Source organism: Coturnix japonica, chromosome 10, assembly GCF_001577835.2.
Source record: "Coturnix japonica isolate 7356 chromosome 10, Coturnix japonica 2.1, whole genome shotgun sequence".
In the NCBI taxonomy this organism is placed as follows: domain Eukaryota; kingdom Metazoa; phylum Chordata; class Aves; order Galliformes; family Phasianidae; genus Coturnix; species Coturnix japonica.
Window position 1 is genome coordinate 9,634,601 of NC_029525.1, and position 19,542 is coordinate 9,654,142.

The following is a 19,542-nucleotide window of genomic DNA, read 5'->3' on the forward strand; positions in this document are numbered from 1 at the left end:
AACATGGCGGCCCCTCCAGCCCGCGCTTCCCCCGCCTTTTCCCCGCGCCTCCGCGCATGCGCGTCAGGCGGCAGCGAGGCCGTATCCCTCCGCCGAGCCCCCTCCGGCCGCGGATTTTAGTGTAATAAGCGAAATCCCGCTCCCCATGGTAAGTGCCGCTCGTCCCTCCCATCGCCGTGCTGTGCCGCCCCGCTCCGCTTCAGGCCGGGGCTCGGGGCTCGCTCTGGCGGGGCGGCCGGGCCGCGCCCCTCCCCTCCGTCCGCCGCCGTGTCCATCCGCCGGGCGCAGCGGGGACTTTTGTGTGGGGCTTTTGGGCGCCGATGAGCGGCGGCTTCCCGCTCCCCTGCTCCTCGTCGCGGCGGCCGGGCCCGGCGGCACGGTAAGGCCTCATCCCCGCGCCCCGTCTCTCCCCCACCCCCCTCGGCCGGCCAAGCTTTTCCAGGTCAGTCTGCGCCTTTGTATAGGGCCCTGTTACCGGATGTGGAAGTTGATCTCTTCGCTGGTAAAAAATAATTCCACTTCCCCCGGAACCCGGCGCCTCGGCTCCCTCCGCAGCGCCCAGCCCAGCCAGGATTTCCTGTTGGGGAGAGCGGGCGTGCTGGCCGGCCTTCCGGGGACCCCGCCGCGCGAGGGGCGCGGGCCGTGGCGGCGGGGCCTGGGCCGCGGTGGAGGCCTGGGCGGGCGGCGGGCGCGGCCTGCGGGGCCGGGGCAGCGTCGGGGTCGGGGGCCGCCGCGCGGCGGGAGGGAGAGAGGAGAGGAGACGGGGAACGGGGCGACCGCGGCGGGGCCTGTCCCGCGGGACAGCAGAGCGGGGCCGGCCCGTCCCACTGCCCCGCGTGGGGCCTCCATGCACGGCCGGGGCGCGGTTCTGTCAGCGCGGGGCCCCGCCGGGCCCGGCTTGGCGCCAACGCCGCCTTGAGGGGAAGCGGCCCCGGCGGGGGGGAGCGGCTCCGCTCGGCGCTGCCCGCGGTCTGTCACCCTCGCTTTGTGCTGCTCGTCACAGCTGTGGTGGAGCGCAGACACGGAGCTGTGTGGACACGGAGCTGGGTGTCAGCTCGGGACGCGGTGCCGTTTTTCCCGACTCGCAGCCAGGGCGGTTTGTGAGGCCGGTCGGGTGTTGCTGAAATCCTCCAGAGTTCTGCTGCGTTTGGATATAGTAACTCGTATCGATTGCAGCGCCCTGTGGGTTCCCTAGCACCGTGCCTTTGAGCTGTCTGAGTTTTGTAAACACTGGTGAGACTGAAGCCCTTTGGACGAGGCGCATATACTGTAAGGACACAGAAACGTGCAGTGAGTAGGGCTCAGTACACATGGCAGAATTAACAGCCAGTGTGTGCTACGGTGTTCTTCCTCCTGACCAAAGTTCGTTCCTGAAAGCAGTGTTTTCTGGGGCTTTTCTCAGCCCGTGTGCAAGAAATTGCTGAAATACCTCCTAATAAAACGCTACTTTAATTAAAGAGGCTGGTGACTCATTTCCAGGGTATATTTCCAGTTTCATTTAATCTGAGAGAGGTTCTCAGGTTGTGTTTGTGTTATTGTTCCAAGGCTGCACACAAACCCTGGGGTTCCTCATGTCAGTCAGTTCTGCTGCATGACACCTTCTGTTACTTGGTGCCAAACCTGTGTGAGCTCTGCAGTTGCAGTGCCAACCCGAGCTGTGCGCCAGTGGTTCGCCCTTGTTGCATAATGTTACTTCTTCGATGTTACCTTTGCAGACAAATCCGCTCTCCTTTTTTAATGGCGAGTTTTATTTACTATTCATGCTATTTTGTGCAGTTATGTTGGTGATTGGTGCTGCTTACACTTAATGCACGCACCTAACGGGATACTGACCTGTGTAAAGGCAGGTGTGGTTGCCTCACCCATAAGCTATGCAGCCCAGTGTTAGTTTTCCTGATGGGCTCTTTGTTTGTTTTTTCCCTCTGGTGCTTATGTCATCCTACATAAAAGTGATCATTCTGTTTAAGTAAATGAGTGAGAATTTGGTTCTGAGCGCAGCACAATCCAGAGAAAAGCTAAAGGTGCCAAAATTACAACAGTTTGCTGTTACTATATCAGTATAACTTTTGTTATCTATAAGTGTGAGCACTTGAAGCCTGTGGTATTTATATTGAGATCTGGGCTGTGACGTGGAGTCTCTGCCCAGATGCATTTGGAGGGGTATGATTCTGTTAGGAACCACTACAAAACCATTTGGGTTTGTCCCACAAGGGTCATCAGAACCGCAGTTAAATGGTATCACACAAGGTAGAATCCTATTGACCCTGTGAAGAGACGTCACCGTATGGACATGAGTGTAGGTTTAGTGCAGGCCTTTCAGTTCCCGTAGGAGTTACAAAACTGCAATTGAAAGAAGAAGTTGTGTTTGAAGAGTTGTTCAGGGTTCAAGTATTCTGCTTGGATTTAAAGGAGAAAAAATAAATCAGTCCTGTTAACTCTATTAGTGATCAAAATGAAGTTCTTGATTAAGGATTTAAACAGTTAGCACTGACTGTTTAAACGCCGTACTCATAATACGTGTATTGCTGTGGTGGGGTAGGTGTAGTAAATATTGCTGTAGTAGGGGTGGTAAATAAACTAGAAATTGCTGTTCTCAATTTGGTGTGACACCATGTTTTATTGAAATCTGTGCTAACAGCATTTCTGAAGGCTGGGCCTGGGGATGGGGTGCGGGTGTGGGTGTCTTTTTCCCCCCTACCATTTCAAAAGAGCCGTGCTGATGGGGATGGGCTTTCTGGGACGTTTGGACTGACTTCCCCTGCAGTTCTGCTCTGTCACTGAAGCAGGGGAACCTCTTTCCTCGTGTATTCTAGGACTTTGATTGTTCTGGGGTTCTTGGAAACGGTTACAGATGGTTATCTCATGCTCAGTTCACACCGCTGCAGTTGATGCTGTTCTGGCACACCTGCGTCTCCTGTAGGAACATGCTTTGGTAGCACTGTGCTGGCAGCTGCACAGTCCCCCTGTCCACAGCTGTTCTGCAGCAGCTCTGCTTTGTGCCCGCTGGCTTTGATAAATGTGGGTGTGCTGCTGCAGTGCTAGAAGCAGAGTAAGGGCCAGATGTGGTCTCCTGGGCATACCAGGCCCAAAGATGCTGTGGTGCTTTAAGTCAAACTTAAAACCAATCCCTCCGCCTGCAGATTGGTGCTGTACCTGCAGGCGGTGCTGTGTACCCCTCTGAGAGGCCATTCCCTTTCAGATAACATACAACTTGAATCTAAAACGGTACTAAAATGTGGTGGCACCTGTCTGATGGCATTGCAGAACCCGTTTCATGTTGAGATGTGTCAGTTCGATTTTTAGTGTATTTTAATGAACTGTATAGAGAAGTTTGCTTTTGATAGTGTCACTGTGCTATTGCAGTGTCACAAAATGATCTCAGGGTGAGGGAAGGGCAGCAATTGGGCAGCTGAAGGGTTTTTCTGGCAGAAAGGGATTCTGATTCTGCAAATCCTTCTTGGTAAGCAACGATGCCAGCGGTGAGAAAGCACTGGGGAAAGAGTGGGGTGTGTTGACTTGAGGGTTTGCTGCCTGATCCCTGGGGGTCTGCCGGGTAGAAGTCAGCTTTGGGCTGAATGCTCCTATATGTTGTTAGGAAATGTCTGAACACATGCAGGTGTTGTGTTGGAAAGGCAGCAGCATTCCCTGTTGTAGTGCAGTGTTGGCATAAAGGTGATTTGTACCGAGTTCAGCAGTGCAGTGCTGCTGGCTCTGTAGCTCATCCACCAGGTGGCCCACGTGTGCTTCTAAGGGCCCTGCAAGATGTGAAGCTTCCCTGCTAAATGTGCTTGTGTCCTTGTAACTGAAGTTAAAGCTCTGTATCTTGAAAAATACAGGAGCTTGTGTGATGCTTTGTGCTTGTTTGAGATACAAACACTTTATAGCAACTAAAGAGCATACTGGTTAATGGATGAGGCCTGAGTGCTGGCAGGGGCTTGTCCTCCATGCTGAGCCCTGCACTATGTGGGTGCTCTGCTTGCTGGGTTCAAGGAGGGGGGGCGAGGGTGAGGTCTCTTTGGTCTCCACCTGTAATTCCTAAACTTCACTATTTCTTTCTTTCCTGCTGTTTTTTAAAAGTGAAATTAAGTACAGGAAAAGAATAGTGTTTCTGAATGAGTTCCTAACTTAAATGTTTTGGGTTAAGCTCTAGCTAGCTTCTGTGTGGTATTAGGTCACCAGAAAATGTGTGCGTGTGTGTGTTCTTTTTCCTTATGAAATGCAGCCCCCTTTCCTAAGAAGGGTGCTGGATAAAGGGAGGACTGTGCTCATTGACTTCACTGCTGCACTTGACAAATGCCTTCTGTGCTGTTGTTTCATACTGTTACCCCACAGCATCCCTGTGAAACAGGAACAGGAAATCTTTCTCTTATTCTTCTTTCTCTTTTGCTTTTTCTTTCCTTGGAGGGGAGTAAGCTGCTGTTTTTTCCTCTGCATCTGACCATGCTCCTTGCCTTCCTGCCCACTGTCAGAGTTTGTGCTGTCCTTGCTGCCCTCCTGCTCCTCTACCCTTGTCTGACTGGACAGGATTCTGTGTGCGGGCACAGATGGGATGTTATCATGCTCTGATGCCAGCAGCAACTTCTGCTTCTCCCTGTGGCTGTGCTGACATGTTGAGGATCTGCATTTGTATGTTTCCCCCCTTCCTGCTTTCTAGTTTCTTTTAAATCTGTAGCTTTCAGCTTATTGAGCAACATACCATGCAGCTTCTGCCAGCTGACCCAGGTGCAGATGACTTTCTTAACACATTGGCTTTGTGACAGAAGCATCGGTTTAAGGAAAGAGATTAAAAAATGACCCTATTGAGATTTCTTTCTGAACTGTGTACTCTTAGTTTGCATAGGAAATAGGCAGCACGGCTTTGCTGTTGTTAGTCACACGGGTTAACTCTTGCTTGGGACTGGGAAGTAATTGCTGTGTGTGATGCTGTTTTTGCCATCCTGGCAGTGGAAAACATAGATACCAGGCCACAAACTTAGTAATGTATTTTTGTTAGTAGCATGACTTAGGATTTAGTTCTAAATTTTCTTACTGAACATATTTAATAGCAAGCATGAAATGGAGTGGATTTAAGTCTTCAGTGCAATAGGAACATAGCTAGGTGTCTCTTGTCAATGCATACTTCTGTATGCTCTGCATTATATAGAACTTTCACTTGAATGTTGTTAAAAAAGGTGACCTAAAGACGATGCAAAGGTTTTCCAGCTCATGTCTCAGAGCATGTTCAGAAACTGTGCTTGAATGTTCTTTCAGTAACTGTAGGCAGCTGATGAAGGCAGTAACATTGGTTTTCAGGCACACATTTCCGTCTGGTGCAGATAGAGCAGAAACATGTCTATGGCTTCAGGCCCTAGATAGGAATCCAGGCGTTATTTCATGGTGAACAAAATGAAGTGATAATGATGGACAAGATGTCAGAAAGGGGCTGTGTTTTGTATTTATTGAGGTGTCTTTGCATAGTGGTACTTCTAATGTATATACAGGTATTTCTGGATAAGTGATTGTAATGTCTTTGGACATGTGGCACGGCAGCTCTGACAGTACCACTTGAAAGCTGGACAAAGCAGCAGAAGGCTGCAGTATCAGGTGAGAGCTTCCAAACCACTTTTTACTATTAGAAATGTGTGCCCAGTTCAGTTTAACTTAAGTTTGCTGTAACAAGGAAGGTGCTGCAGTTACGGGATTGTAATCCTGAAATCTTCCCCCCCAGTGTCACTTACGTTTGGCAGGAGTAACTCTAAAATCAGTCTGCTTCTTGCAGTCAAGAAAGCTTGTTGCCAATATTTAAAATTTCAAGTTTTCTTAAAGATCCAGTTGTTAAAAACAACAGCAGTACCTGCATACTTAAAATAGTCCTAATGTTAAGTATGTTTTTTTTTCTTTCTATTCCTTTATGTCCTTAACTAGATGTCACTAGTAGATTTGGGAAAGAAACTTCTAGAAGCTGCGCGAGCGGGACAAGATGATGAGGTTCGCATTCTGATGGCCAATGGAGCACCTTTTACCACAGATTGGGTAATGGAAACTTTTGCAGTGTTTCATCAGTTCTCTTAGGGAAATTTTGCGGTAGCATCGTCTGGTGTCTAATTCAAAGTTAAATTTCTTTCTGTGATTTAACCTCCTACTAATTTTTTTTAACAGTATGTGAATGGGTTCCTTCTGATGCCTATTCAGGTGAACTTCAGAATGGTTAATGGGAGAAGGCAGCAGTTACTGTGTTTACATATTTAATGCAGTAAGAGTACTGAATTAAGAGAGCAGTCCTAGCTACCTTGAACATGTTCTCTAGGTTGTGTTTTAGAGGTGTGTCTGCTTTGATTAGATTGTGTAGAGAGTCTAAGTCAGGTACTTCAAATTTTAGGGTATTTGCAATCCCTTGGAAGCCTTAATCTATTTAGTCACCCAACTGTAAAGTTTAACCTGTTTTGAACAGGAGATTGGAGTTAATGACTTCCAGAAGTCCCTCCTGGTGTTGGCTTGGTGTGGTGTGACATGTTGACCAGCACTAAAAGTGGGGTTAGGTCTCTTGAAACTTCACAGCTGAAAAAAACGGGAATAAAAATAAATCCATCATGTAACTCAAAGTTGCTTCCAGTGATCTGTTTTTAGTGTGTTCTGATTATGGAAAACTATCTTAAACATTTTTGTTTTTCCTCTTTATACTTCATGAAAACCACAACAGCTTCCTTTTCTGATGTCAGGAAAGGAAAATAATTTGAAATGGTGGCCTAACATTTGTTAGCTACAGAAAAATAGGTTCTTCATATTGCTGTCTGTTCAGGGTCTGCTTTTTGTTTTTTTTATTTCCCGTTAAATTACAGTTGGGAACATCTCCACTTCATCTGGCAGCACAGTATGGACACTACTCCACGACAGAGGTGCTGCTGCGAGCGGGTGTAAGTCGGGATGCCAGAACAAAAGTGGACAGGACGCCGTTACATATGGCAGCTTCAGAAGGCCATGCCAGCATAGTAGAAGTCTTACTTAAGGTAAAGACTGCTGAAGCTAGGGATTTTACAATGGCTTATGATAAAATATGTACAGTTTTCTTTCAGTCACAGAACCTAATATCTAAATGATGTGAATATTTATACCATATGTGTTGGGTGCTTTGTTTCTCTACTCAGTTGTGATTTATTTTGGTATTATAATCAGCATGATTTCAGACACATTATTTATCGATGTTCCAAAAAAGACTCCTTCCTAATTTGGCTTTGAGTAAGTAAAAGCTTTTAGAACCAAGAGGTGTTATGTTTTAGGAATCCTTTGAGATAAATAATCTGTGGTACGTAGATTGAAGTCCTTTTAAGAAATCTATTAGAATAAGGTAACAGGACATTACTACTGGAAAGATGGTTTTGGGCTTCATTCCACAAGCGGTGTTATTTAATTCATGTACTTCTAATGACACAGTTCATGCAATATTCTTGTTTGTAGCATGGTGCTGATGTCAATGCTAAGGACATGCTCAAGATGACTGCACTTCACTGGGCTACTGAACATAACCACCAAGAAGTTGTAGAACTCTTAATAAAGTATGGAGCAGATGTTCACGCTCAGAGTAAATTTTGCAAAACTGCATTGGACATTGCAATAGACAATGGAAATGAAGACCTTGCAGAAATATTACAGGTAACTCTTGGTTCATGATGCTGAAGGCACTTAGAGCAAAGTACTTGTTCAGATGTGTGATCAGCTAAGCTTCTATAGCAAGCATGCATCGATTATATTAACTAATAATGCTGGACTTTGGTCTAGTTTTTAGTTGGAAATGAGATTGCAGTTGATAAACTGTTGGCTGACGAGTATTTTACCACCTGTAAAGTCAAGAAGTTTTCTTCACTTTCTTAGTGTGTGGTATCTTCGCAGATGAAAAATTTAATGCATTGCCATAGCAGGAAGGTTTCACTGTACCTTATTATTTAGTTGGTTTCATGAGTAAATTACAACATTTCCTGTTGGAGCTGGAAATCAAGAGTGGAGAGAAGAGATGGTAGTTTTTCCTGGATTAGGAAAACTGGGATTGAATTGCTGGTGAAACGTTTGGGATTGGGATAGGTAACTGCCTGGAATTACGAGCTGTAACTTTTCAGTAGTGGTCACAAAGGCAAATCAAGTGCTGAATTATTGAGAAAAATATTAGAAAAGCAAAAAAGGATATTATTAAGCCGCTGTATAAATCTGTTGCTCCTCTGCATTTTGAACTGTATACCTATACTTCTGGTCTGTCCCTTCAGCTTACTCTTTGTTGCAAAAGGGATATAATAAATAAAAGCCAAAACAATTCAAAGTAAGATGGAAAGATGATTTGCCATCTACAATTGCTGGCAATTTGAAGCTGCTGAGCCTTTTGTTGTTGTTTTGGTTTGGTTTTGGTGGCATATTGGTATTGCTGTAGTCTTAGTTCTTCTGGCCTCTGTTTTAGATATTGACCTTATGCATCTTCAGAAAGCCTTTGTCTTTACATGGTCCTCTGTGTGTATGATAAATGAAGAGGAGAGATGGCAGCATGCCATTATTCTTTCTCACTTCAGTGGACTTTTTTTAGCTTTAAGACAGAAAAAACTTTCTTATTCACTTAACAGAGCATAAGGTGTGACACTGCGTGTATATTGAACAAATATAGCTAGCGAGATCCACCCTGCATGGGTGGCATGCACAGTAGTTCTAGTTCTTGCAAAGTAAATAACTTATCTCCACAGCTGGAGTGATGTTATTACCCTTGTCTCCTAGATTGCAATGCAGAACCAAATCAATACGAATCCGGAGAGTCCAGATACTGTGACAATACATGCAGCAACGCCACAATTCATCATTGGACCTGGAGGGGTGGTGAACTTAACAGGTCTGGTATCTACTGCAAATACATCAGGTGGAATGGGTATTTAGTTGCCTATAGGATAGCTACATTTAGTGAAGGAATTTTACGTTTAGTGAAAAGACTTGAGGAACAATAATGGTACAAATAGAGTACTAATGTATTCTTTTTCAGTGTTTCTTATGTGTTTCAAAGCATCTTAGTACTGAAAATAAGTCTTCATACAGTAAATTATCAGAAGCTGTATTTGCTTGAGAAACTTGCTTACAGAATAGCACTTTGGCTTAGCAGAATGTTACTAAGAGCTGTGTGTATTAATACCTTCAGTACAATACAAATATAAAAGGTGCTTTGTGGATAGCTTTTTTTTTTTTCAACAAACTTTTGTTTTCCTCCTGCTAGATGAGACAGGAGTGTCTGCTGTCCAGTTTGGGAATTCATCAACGTCAGTATTAGCCACATTAGCGGCTTTAGCAGAAGCGTCAGCCCCACTGTCTAATTCTTCAGAAACGCCAGGTGAGAAAGCCGTGTAGTTTAACTTCATTTAATAAACAAAACTGAAGTAAATAATTGGTGTCTTCTGAGATACAGTTCATGCAGAAATGAGAATATAATCTTATTTCTTTGTTCAGTGTGAACAAAAGCTTTCCTTTTCTTTCACTTGAAAGGTTGGTAGATACATGTGAACAATTACTTCTTAGTGAGATTTCTGACCGTGTTGGGTGTTTGTGGGCCTAATGTTACTAGCATTCATTCTTGCTGAAAGCAAGTGTGATTCAAGAGACTTAATTCACATCTTTGTGAATGCAGCGGTCTAGTTGCATTTGATGTGAGAATGTTTTCTGCGAATGCTTTTTTCTGTTAAGTTACGAGAGATAGCCCCGATGTTCTTTCTATGTACTTAATCAGCACTTCTCTTAACATTTCCTCTGATAGGGACAGGAATATTTAGTGACCTTAACATGAAAAAAAATTAGCTGAGAGAATTCTTGCTTGGCTTTCGTTTAGCCTTTTATTTAGCCTCCTTTATATGAGACTGTATATATTTGGAGCACTTGGGCTCTGCCTTCTGTTCTGTTTCTTTCTAGACTTTACTCCCCTTTTCAGGTTAACTTTACTCTGATCTCTTCCTCTAGTTCCTTGTGGCTTAAAAACACATTGGTTTTTATAAAATTAAAGAAAGTAGAATGCTTCCGACTGGAGCTGAGTAGAATGCTTGTTTTAACTTCTACTTGTGAAGTACATATAAGGTTATGGATGTTACATGCTAATAAATGGTTCATTATATACAGACCTTTGAGATGGAAGGGGAATTCAGAGAAATCTGTTTTAACATGTGTATTTGGTGTTGGGATGAGGTGTGTGTTTCTGGCTGCATGCATTGGAGGTCATGCCAGTATTTTTCATCATATGAAAGAGTATCAAATCGTGATTCTAGGTATGTTGATATAGAAAGAGAGCAAGGAAAACATTAGGACTGTATTTATGGGATTATTTTTCTTTTACATCAGTAACTATTTTTCAGACAAAATTTTGAAGGTTTTTATTCCTAAGTCTCCTACAGAAGTCCTGGTAATGTTTCCTTCTGTATTGAAAGCACAGTGTTGATTCTGAAGCTGAAAGATCAGGGCTTTTTGCCCCAGCAGTATTGGCTCTTGCAACTTGGTTTCTTTTTTATTTTTATTTTTTTTAACAGTAGTCTCTTACTGCTGCATCCTTACTTGGAAGCCAAATGAAGTTCAATACAATACCACTTATTCATGCAGGGCTTACTGTTTTGATTTACTGAATAAGCACTCTGTGAATATGTAAGCAGGGCTATAGGGCAGTAATCTCTTTACATAATGATCTTCAGAAGGCAATGACTGCAGTCATTTGGACTACACAGTGACTTCTGAGTGTGTTATATTATAATTTAAAAGATGAAAGCTTCAGAATTTTATCTACCTTCTCTCATCTGGAGCATCGCAATATGGTCTGTAGGGTTTTAATTGGATCTCTGTAGATAGGAAGCTCTCTAATGTCTGTTATTTGAATCAAAGGCTTTGCTTTTACCCTCACAAATTGGAAGTGAATTACGGAGTTATGTGTTTGAAATTCTTTGATTGCAGTACCAGTCATCTTGCCCTTTGTCTCAGTATCTTGTTTTAAAAAAATAGGAGTGCTAGTGTGGGGCCCTGATTACAGTATGTGTAGTGCATGCTGTAGTTCTGGATGCAGTCATTGTCTTAACTCAATTTGATTTATACATGTAACATAAAAGAGCAATGAGAAGTAACTACTATATATTTGTTACCGAATCATGAGTATTCAATGAGCTGGGATTTTTTTCTTTTTACTTTTACCTATTAAGTTGTACACGTACAATGTTTATTTTATTTTCTTAGTGTTTTCCTTCTCCTTCTAAGGTGTAAAAGTGTCAGCTATGCAGAACTTTGCATTTAGTTGTGTTTTGTGCTTTGTATTGTCATTAAAGTCATGTTTGTGGTTGAGGAACATGTACAGTAACTTAGCATGTTACTGGCTTGAAAACCACTGTGATAGGCACATAAGTCAGGGCTTAGTCCTGAGGTAAACTTGGTAAGGTACTTGTTGAGGAATGGTTGTGGTTTTCATCCTCTTGCTGCCATGCTAATGCAGAACCCTAATAGTCACATTTGAGTGGGGTGAATCTATTAGGAATGTTCTAAATGAAAACTGATTATACGAGGTAAAACAGGACAAAATTGCATGTATATTGCAAAATATGAGTGCATTGTATGCATGTGGTGAAAGTTTTTCATTAACATAATATGTAGAATATGTATATGTTGTATTGCATTAAACTGAGGAAGATCAAATTTATAAAGACATGGAAGAATTCTTTCTTGGCTAAAATGCATTTGAAACAATGAAACTTAATTCCTTGTGTTTTTGTTGATAGTTGTGGCAACAGAAGAAGTGGTGACTGCAGAATCCGTGGATGGTGCTATTCAGCAAGTTGTCAGTTCTGGAGGTCAGCAAGTTATTACTATAGTTACAGATGGCATTCAGCTTGGTAATCTGCATTCAATTCCAACCAGTGGAATAGGGCAGCCAATAATTGTGACCATGCCAGATGGGCAGCAAGGTGAGTAGAAGCTTGTGCCTTTTGAGCTTGAGAAACCATTTCAGTTACAGTAATGAATTGTTAAATGCAAGTAGCTTGGAAAATATTGTATTGCTACCGATCCAGATACGTTTTTGAATTCTTGAACTGTAAAAGGCTCAGGCACATGAACTATGGCAGTTCAGTGAGCTGCTACAGGTCAGCTGAGACTCAGCATTAGGATAAAGTAGAAGGATTACTAAACTATGGGTGAGAAATGATGCATCTAAGGGAAAAGTGATAACTACTGGTTTCATCTTCAGAAAGTTTGATGTTCTGGAAGAGTAGTCTCAGAGCACTGAAACCAGAATTACACAGATTGTCTCTTCCTTTTGGACCACATGTACTTTGTGAAAGCTTCTAGTATGCTAAGTCTTGTTCTGTGATGTGTGTCTTTTGGTGGTTTCTTTTCAAGATGCTCTGCCAGTGCCTTTTAGATACAAATACTTCCCTCTCTGGTTTATTCATGAAGATTCCCATTGTGGAGCATGAAAAGCTGTACACTGAAAGACAAAAGTTTTGGTCCACTATCTTGTTGAATAAATACACCTGCTTGTCAGATAGCATTATACAAATGGCTAAGGCTTTAATAATTTTTCTCTGTGCTGGCCTCTGCAACGCCACTTTTGTAGAGCCGTATTTTCTTAAGGGAAAGACTGCATTTTACTGCTGTTTATAAGGTTATGTAACTATATGAGTTTTATTTTGTGTAACTACTGCTTGAAGACGAGTGCATTTCAATATATAAATATGTTTTTAGTATTAACAGTTCCAGCAACAGATATTGCTGAAGAAACAGTGATAAGTGAAGAACCACCAGTCAAGAGACAGTGCATTGAGATTGTTGAAAATCGTGTGGAGTCTGCAGAAATAGAAGTAAGGACTCTATTACATGATGTATGTTAACCAGAGTGTTCAGCTCTACATATGTGGTTGGCTTTCTGGTGTTGTTTTAGAGTTAAGTTTCTGTGTTAAAGCAGAATTGAGAGTGTGATACATTAACTTGTTCAGTTTCCTCTGTTACTGGAATTTATCTGTTACAAAGATGTTGTAAAAAGTACATAGGCATGCTGTTTGCTTCATCTGGTTGTGTGCATACAAATGTTATTTGTTTAAGTTTTTGTTAGTTTTATTCCCCTCTCTAAGATCACTAGCTAGTTTTTAAAACTAGATGCTGATAATGTTATCACATAACTCAATTCTTTCCATAGCAGTGAATGAGAATGGTGTCCCCTCATCTGTCTTTTATGACCATGTGTTTGTCCTGATTGTGAGATCACAGTCTTAGCAATGTTTCCTTTCCATTCAAGATAACTGTTAATGGAAATATGAAACAATGAGATTCTGTGTTTGTCAGTTTTTATCTCTTTTTTTTTTTTTTTTCCCTCTCAATTCTGGAGCTGTTACTATTATATGTCTCTGCATTATAAAGTTTTTTGAAAATACAACCCGGAAGACCAATTGATATTAAAAGAGCTTTTCTTATATGACAGATGAACCTTTTTAATTTAAATCTGTAGCTTTATTTTTTCTAAATATATTTTAAGCCAAGTAAGTCAACCATCTCATTCCTCCTTCTGTTACTTCTAACTGTGCTGGCTAGTTTTGCTCAAAAGATTAAGGACATTACTGTCAGCCTTGATAAGGCTGTGAGTTCTCATTTTGTCAACTCCATGATATTTCCATTTATCAAAAGTTGTATTTTGACTTTGTTCGTATTATTGAATAACACTTTGTGCCTAATTGAGTACTGTTTATTGTTCAGTATGCCCTATGCCTTGTCCTTGTCTAATAACAGCAATTGCCTCTTTCCATCACTGAATTTGTCTGTCCCTAAGTTGTCATATCAAATACCTTTGGCTTTTGCAGCTTTGTGGTCATTACATATTATCACAACACTTAACATTTTCTTGCTGCATTTTTTAAAAAAATGTATGATTATTACAATAAAAACTTTTCTTTTGTTCACGTTTTTAAACATCGGCTTGAATTATTCTTACAGGAAATTACAGTTAGTAAATAATAATCAGTAGCTAAAGGAAAAAAAATCCAGATTGATTAATAATCAATTGACCTGATCCTAGCTAAAGGTAGTTACTAAAACAATACAAATAATCCCCTAAGAGGACTCCAGCTTCAATTACATGTTTGGAAAACATTTCTGGAATCTTAAAAGTAGTTGGTTAAAATGATGAACTTTATCTGTTACTTTTAAGAGCAAGTTTTGAATACTGATTTAATCCTTGATTGGACAATTGAATTCATGTGCAGACCTTTGCCTCTTGCTGGAGGCCAGCTGGTTTCAGGAGCCTCAGTGTGCTCCACACTTGTGGTGCGTCCTGTCTTTGGTAACTGGGGCATTAAAGGTGTGCACATGAAATCAGTTTGCTTGACAGGCTAACATAAAAGTGTATGCTTGAATTTGGAGAGAGCAGAACTCTGCCCCATAAGAAAAAGATTTTTGATGTGAAAAACCTCTATTATAATGAAGATTAGCTTCTTTGCCTTGTTGGTGATTCATTCCTCTTATTTCATTACAAAGACTTGATTCAAGGCAAAGAGTGCTGTCTTCCAATGTTTTGCATTGATAATTTATGAACAGTTAATTGTAGTTTGATAGCCTTTTAAGTTGAACTCCCTCCCACTCATGCAAGGTGACAAACATTCCATCCTGATAGTGGTGATTTCTGACTATTTGGGTCTGTTGAATTCAACCACTGCAGCTCATTTCAAGAGGTATAGCAGTCTCTTGAAGCTATGTGATGGTAGCAACAAATGATCCCTGTCATGCAGATACTGTTTTTCATTTTCACACATAATTCATTAACATACAGTGAATTTTATTTTCATTCTTGAATTTTACTGTCTGTCTTTTTGCATGTTGGAAAGGTGACATGCTTTAGAAACAGTCAGGACAATTAGACTAAAATAAGTCATAATTGTAGATGAGTTGTATTAATGAATTCTTATCCCTTCATTTCCTTGCTTAGCTTGGCTATTATTTGTTATTTAAGTATTTGAATTACAGCTGCCCCCTCTTCAATATGAGGACTGTTAAGGAAAGTTGTACATAGTAAAGAAAATTCCCATGTAAAACAGAAGATCCATTAAGAGTACTCAGACTTCTCTGACTTTTCAGTCAATTCAGAGAAACCTGAATTGGTTTCTCTATAGTTGTAACGGACTTTAGGGAATTAAAACATTTCTTAGGATGTTCTGAAGAGCACCCAAAGAACGTTTTCTGAATTTGCTGAAGTTGAGTGCCCAATTATAGCCTCCAGTTTTAAATGTCAGAGTTGAGGAACTAATTTTCACTGATCTGTCTGCAGCAGGTGTACATTGCTCATCCAGAAGTACTGGTTTCTTTCACTGCTCAGTTGGTACGTTTGGCCCCAGTTCCTCAGCTTATTCTATTTATATTAACACTAAACCTGTTTAAGAACTACACCTATTAGTTCTTGGGCTAGCCAATATGCTGTGAGTTGCCAATATGCCTGGAAGATACCGGTTTTACCTCTGCCACCAATATTATTTATTTTTATCCTGCCCTTGGCCATGCTATCACGCTTAGTGTGGCTGTACTCCTTGTGAGTACCTGGCTCTGTTCCTCTCTTATGTGGAGATAACTCAGAAGACTTATTCTGGGTTTTGGTCTCCATCCCCAAGTGTTTGCAGTTTGTGTGTGCTCCATAGTAATGGCAGCGCCTTTGTTTTGTAATGGATCACAGAGCCTTGGCAGGTGAACTGCTGCTAGTTCTCGTTTTTCTGCAGCTTTGCTCCTTGACAGTAGGACATTTAATTGTGTAGACATTTGTGAGACAGATAAAGCTCAGGTTGGCACATGGGTGCCCTGAAGTGGGAAAACCTGCTTCCCAAGCATAGTGGGATACCTGTTCTGGCTGCTCTTCTGAGAGCTGTCTGAACTCCTTTGCCCTCAGCTTGATACCTACATGGCTGCTTTATGTAAGTCATATTGGTTCTGTTTAAGTTACACAATAAGTTATAGAAATAGCAGTATGTTCAGGCCAGACTGGTGTTGGAACATCCCTGGTGTATTTCAGATCCTTTGTGACATGCAGACTCTACCACTAATTTTGCATTAATATTTGGCACAGGTCAGTCCGGCTGCTACAGTAGTTGCCCATTCCTAATGCCGATTAAAAAGCAGAATCCTGATTTGCAGAGGTGGAGACTGAAATTCCTTTTCAAATAAGCAACAAGATCAAATTAGCTGTCATTTTATTAGTGCATGCTCCCAGTGAAGCAAACCCATCAATGTTAGCTTCCTTTAGCTCTTAAAGCCTTATGTAGAATCAGTTTTCATTTACAGTTTCATCTGTTCTGTATTGTAGCTAGTCTTTATCAACCTGTTAATAACATCTGTCCTTCACCTGTTGTTTTTGCTATACAGATGCTGCTGCTAGCAGTGATCAGATCACCTGTGTTATTGTATTTAAGCACACTCAGCACTGCATGTGACTGCTAAATGGCTATGACAAGTACTGAGAGCAGTAGCAAGTAGAAGGGAGGCAGAGTATTTTCTGTTTTCAGGCTCTGATCATGAAAATACGTGAGTTCATCGAAGACGTGAAGAATAGAGATGCTGTTCTGGGGGTGGAGGGGTAAAACTAAAACTATTCCAGGTATTCAATGGGAATGTGATGCTATGTTAAAAAAGCAACTTACTTTCACTTGGTCTCAATTTTTTACAGCTTTGTTTTTCTGAGAGGGAGATTGCTTCTCTGTCAGCCTCCCCTCTGTGGCTACTGAGAGCTGTAGTGGAAGGAAGGAAGGGAGATCAAGTACTACCTTACTCATAAAACATGGTGCGCTTTAATGAAATAGTATGTGGTTGAAGATCAAAACAAAACTATTTTTCCAAGCAAATAGCTTTATTCAATTAGGCTCAGTACAGGATCAAACAAAATAGGTGTGTCAGAGGAGGCAGAAATACATTCTCCTTAGTTTCTAAGGCAGCCTCATAAGAAGTGATGTTTTATTTTATGTGTATTTTATTGGAAACTATTTTATAGCTATCCTCGAATAAGTTACTCTTGTGTTCAAAAAGTTTATCTAGCTAATTGCCTCTTAATTTGCAATAATGTAGTGTCCTTGGGGTTGCTGTTATACCTCTGGGTAGTGTGGTATCAGTCACTTCAAATCACTTCATTTAGAAACCTGGTCTTAAATTCTGGTTAGTGAGCAGATGTTGCTTTCTGGCACACACTGCTGTTAGGGAACAGTTTTTTTGAACTATCTGACGAGAAAAACCTATGCAGAACAGAATGCTTAACAGGAAGAGGCATATTGGTTTGAATCCCAATCCTATTAGAAGTTAACTTAAAAAAAAAAAAAAAGTCACAGGGAATTGAATGATGGGGAAAACATTAATAATGTTTGATTGCTATCGCTGTCCGTCCACTTATGTACTTTTATCATTTTTCTATGAAGGCTGGCTTGGTGTCTTTGCAGTGAAAGAGATTTGGGTTTGCCTTATTTAGACTTCAGACCTTACTGAGGGGAATTATCTGCTGTCGTGATTCCTGTCTAATTTACTCAGAAGCATTAGTATAGATTTGCCCCGGTAAGACCCAAACAATTTCTACATGATGGCCCTAGTACTTGAGCTGCATGTAAAGAACAAGTATTTGCCATTTTACCTGCATTCGATACATATTTGACAAAGTGTTGCTGGTTCTGTTTCTAATAGGAAAGAGAAACTCTTCAGAAGCAGCTGGATGAGGCAAACAGAGAAGCACAAAAATACCGTCAGCAGCTTCTGAAGAAAGAACAAGAAGCAGAGGCCTATCGGCAGAAGTTAGAGGCAATGAACCGCCTCCAGACTAATAAAGAAGCTGTTTAATAAAAAAGAACTTACTGCATAGCCTGTTACTTTCAAAAACCTGCAGTACAATCTTGAACTGTTCTCTGTATAGGTGCAGACACAGGATTACATGATAGAGAAGATGCTACGAGTCGATAACTGGACTTAAGCCGTGAGCTCTGATGAGTTTCTTGTAACATAAAAACTCTGAATTTAGAAATTGTGAAAAGTATTTAAAATGAAATACTGTAAATAGTTGTTTTTTTTACAGTTTCAAAATGAGTTGATAAATCTTTTTGAAGGGATCCAGAAGCACGAAGCCAATGTTTTTGTGAAATTTTTGATTTTAATATGAATCTAACTTCTGAAAAACAGAACAGTTTTAAGGGTGATGTTGATTCATCTGACAACTTGAAAATGAATTATGTGACAAAAGGAATTAAAAGTTATTTCTACGAGGTAACAACTTCTCTGAATAAGACATTTCCAGGTGGAAATCTTTGTACAGCTTTAAGAAGTTGTCTCAGATTCTCTGAAAACCATTTTTTGGGTTTGTTTGTTTGGGTTTTTTTTAGGCGGTGAAATTTTTATATTTAATTTCAGATATATCCAAGTAGATTTACATGTATATGAAGCTAATATTTTTTAAACTTTTTGGTTTGTACATATGCTGCATGTTTTTATAATTTCTACACGTACAACTCGCATAGGTATTTTTCAGCAGAGATGAGGGCAAATTATGAGAACAACGTTTAGCCTGTAGGTCATTGGAAGTAAGCTAGCAGCTGGTTTTATTGTGGAAGATACGTTTCTTGAAGAATGTAATTTGTAATTAAAAAACAAAACAAAACCAAAATCTTAATTTTCATAAGAGACGATTTAAAGTTTGATGGTGGAGGCGTTGCAGCATCAATTTGTGTGTCTTGCAGTTTTCTGAGACAAACGTTTTAAAGTTTGGAAATGAATAGAAAAGAATGTCTCCACTGGAACACAGCTTGTTATTTTAGAGTATTTTTATTCATCTGTTTTCTCCCGATAGCCTTGAAGTCATTTCAGTGATACCTTTTTATTCTAGACAGACTTTTGCATTTTAATTATGCAATTGGACAAGTAATTTTTTATGTTTTAGTGATGCTGCTCCTTACCGGCATCATTGTTCTTCACTGTGATACTGTGTCTGTGTGTGTCTGTGCAGTGATATGTTACACTTAGGATTTATATAGCACATTACATCTTCAGAGCATCATAAAATCTTTTAAAGAGCCCTTACTGTACTGCCCGAGGCAGGTAAGTGAGTGTTATTGTCTCAGTTTTATAACTGGTATAAGCGCAACACAGGGAGTATTAAACAATTGGTCCAAGACCACAAGAATCTGTGGTAGACCTCAGGAGTTCCTGGCTTCTGGTCCTATGCTTAGACTGAGCTGCCTTAAGATTGTTCAGTGCTGTGTTACATTAAATTTTAAACTACTGTGCAGGTTCCTTTTTTTTTTTTTTTTTTTTTTTTTTTTTGTAAGATAAAACTCTTTGTGCTTTGCTTTGTTGTTCCATGTTCCACTGCTTTTATGGAATTGTTTATATAAAGTTAAGCAAAAAGTCTAGTTTACCTATACTGTATACAGGACGATTACCCTTAAAACTGTACTCTGGCCTACTTTTTCTATTTTACAATTAAATATCTTTTCCACATATGTGTAGTGGGGAATCAATTCTATTTCTGTTGTTTTGTATGTGTGCTGGAAGGTCAAAACCAGTATGTTGCATCCTGGTGTTAGT

The 19,542-nt window shown here is 40.8% G+C and overlaps 1 protein-coding gene across 5 annotated transcripts; it reads left to right on the forward strand.

Annotated features, from left to right (window-relative positions):
* On the forward strand, positions 1-19,455 carry GABPB1 (GA binding protein transcription factor subunit beta 1). Of its 5 annotated transcripts, XM_015872868.2 has the most exons (10): positions 1-148; positions 5,905-6,012; positions 6,819-6,986; positions 7,435-7,629; positions 8,731-8,842; positions 9,218-9,331; positions 11,739-11,924; positions 12,703-12,818; positions 16,655-16,768; positions 17,653-17,766. In XM_015872868.2, the coding sequence occupies exons 1-9, from the start codon at positions 146-148 to the stop codon at positions 16,760-16,762; spliced, it is 1,110 nt and encodes a 369-aa protein (XP_015728354.2). In that variant the 5' UTR covers positions 1-145; the 3' UTR covers positions 16,763-16,768; positions 17,653-17,766. The 5 variants fall into 5 exon arrangements, with proteins under 5 accessions (XP_015728354.2, XP_015728352.2, XP_015728353.2 ...); XM_015872866.2 differs by lacking the exon at positions 16,655-16,768 and having other exon boundaries at positions 12,703-12,839; positions 17,653-19,455; XM_015872867.2 differs by lacking the exon at positions 16,655-16,768 and having other exon boundaries at positions 5-148; positions 17,653-19,455.
* The last annotated feature ends 87 nt before the right edge of the window (positions 19,456-19,542 follow it).

Excerpts from the sequence above, each read along its gene's own strand:
- GABPB1 (XM_015872866.2), top strand. Across the intron at positions 8,843-9,217 it reads AGGGGTGGTGAACTTAACAG|ATGAGACAGGAGTGTCTGCT; the intron begins GTCTGGTATCTA and ends TCCTCCTGCTAG. Across the intron at positions 9,332-11,738 it reads TAATTCTTCAGAAACGCCAG|TTGTGGCAACAGAAGAAGTG; the intron begins GTGAGAAAGCCG and ends TTTTGTTGATAG.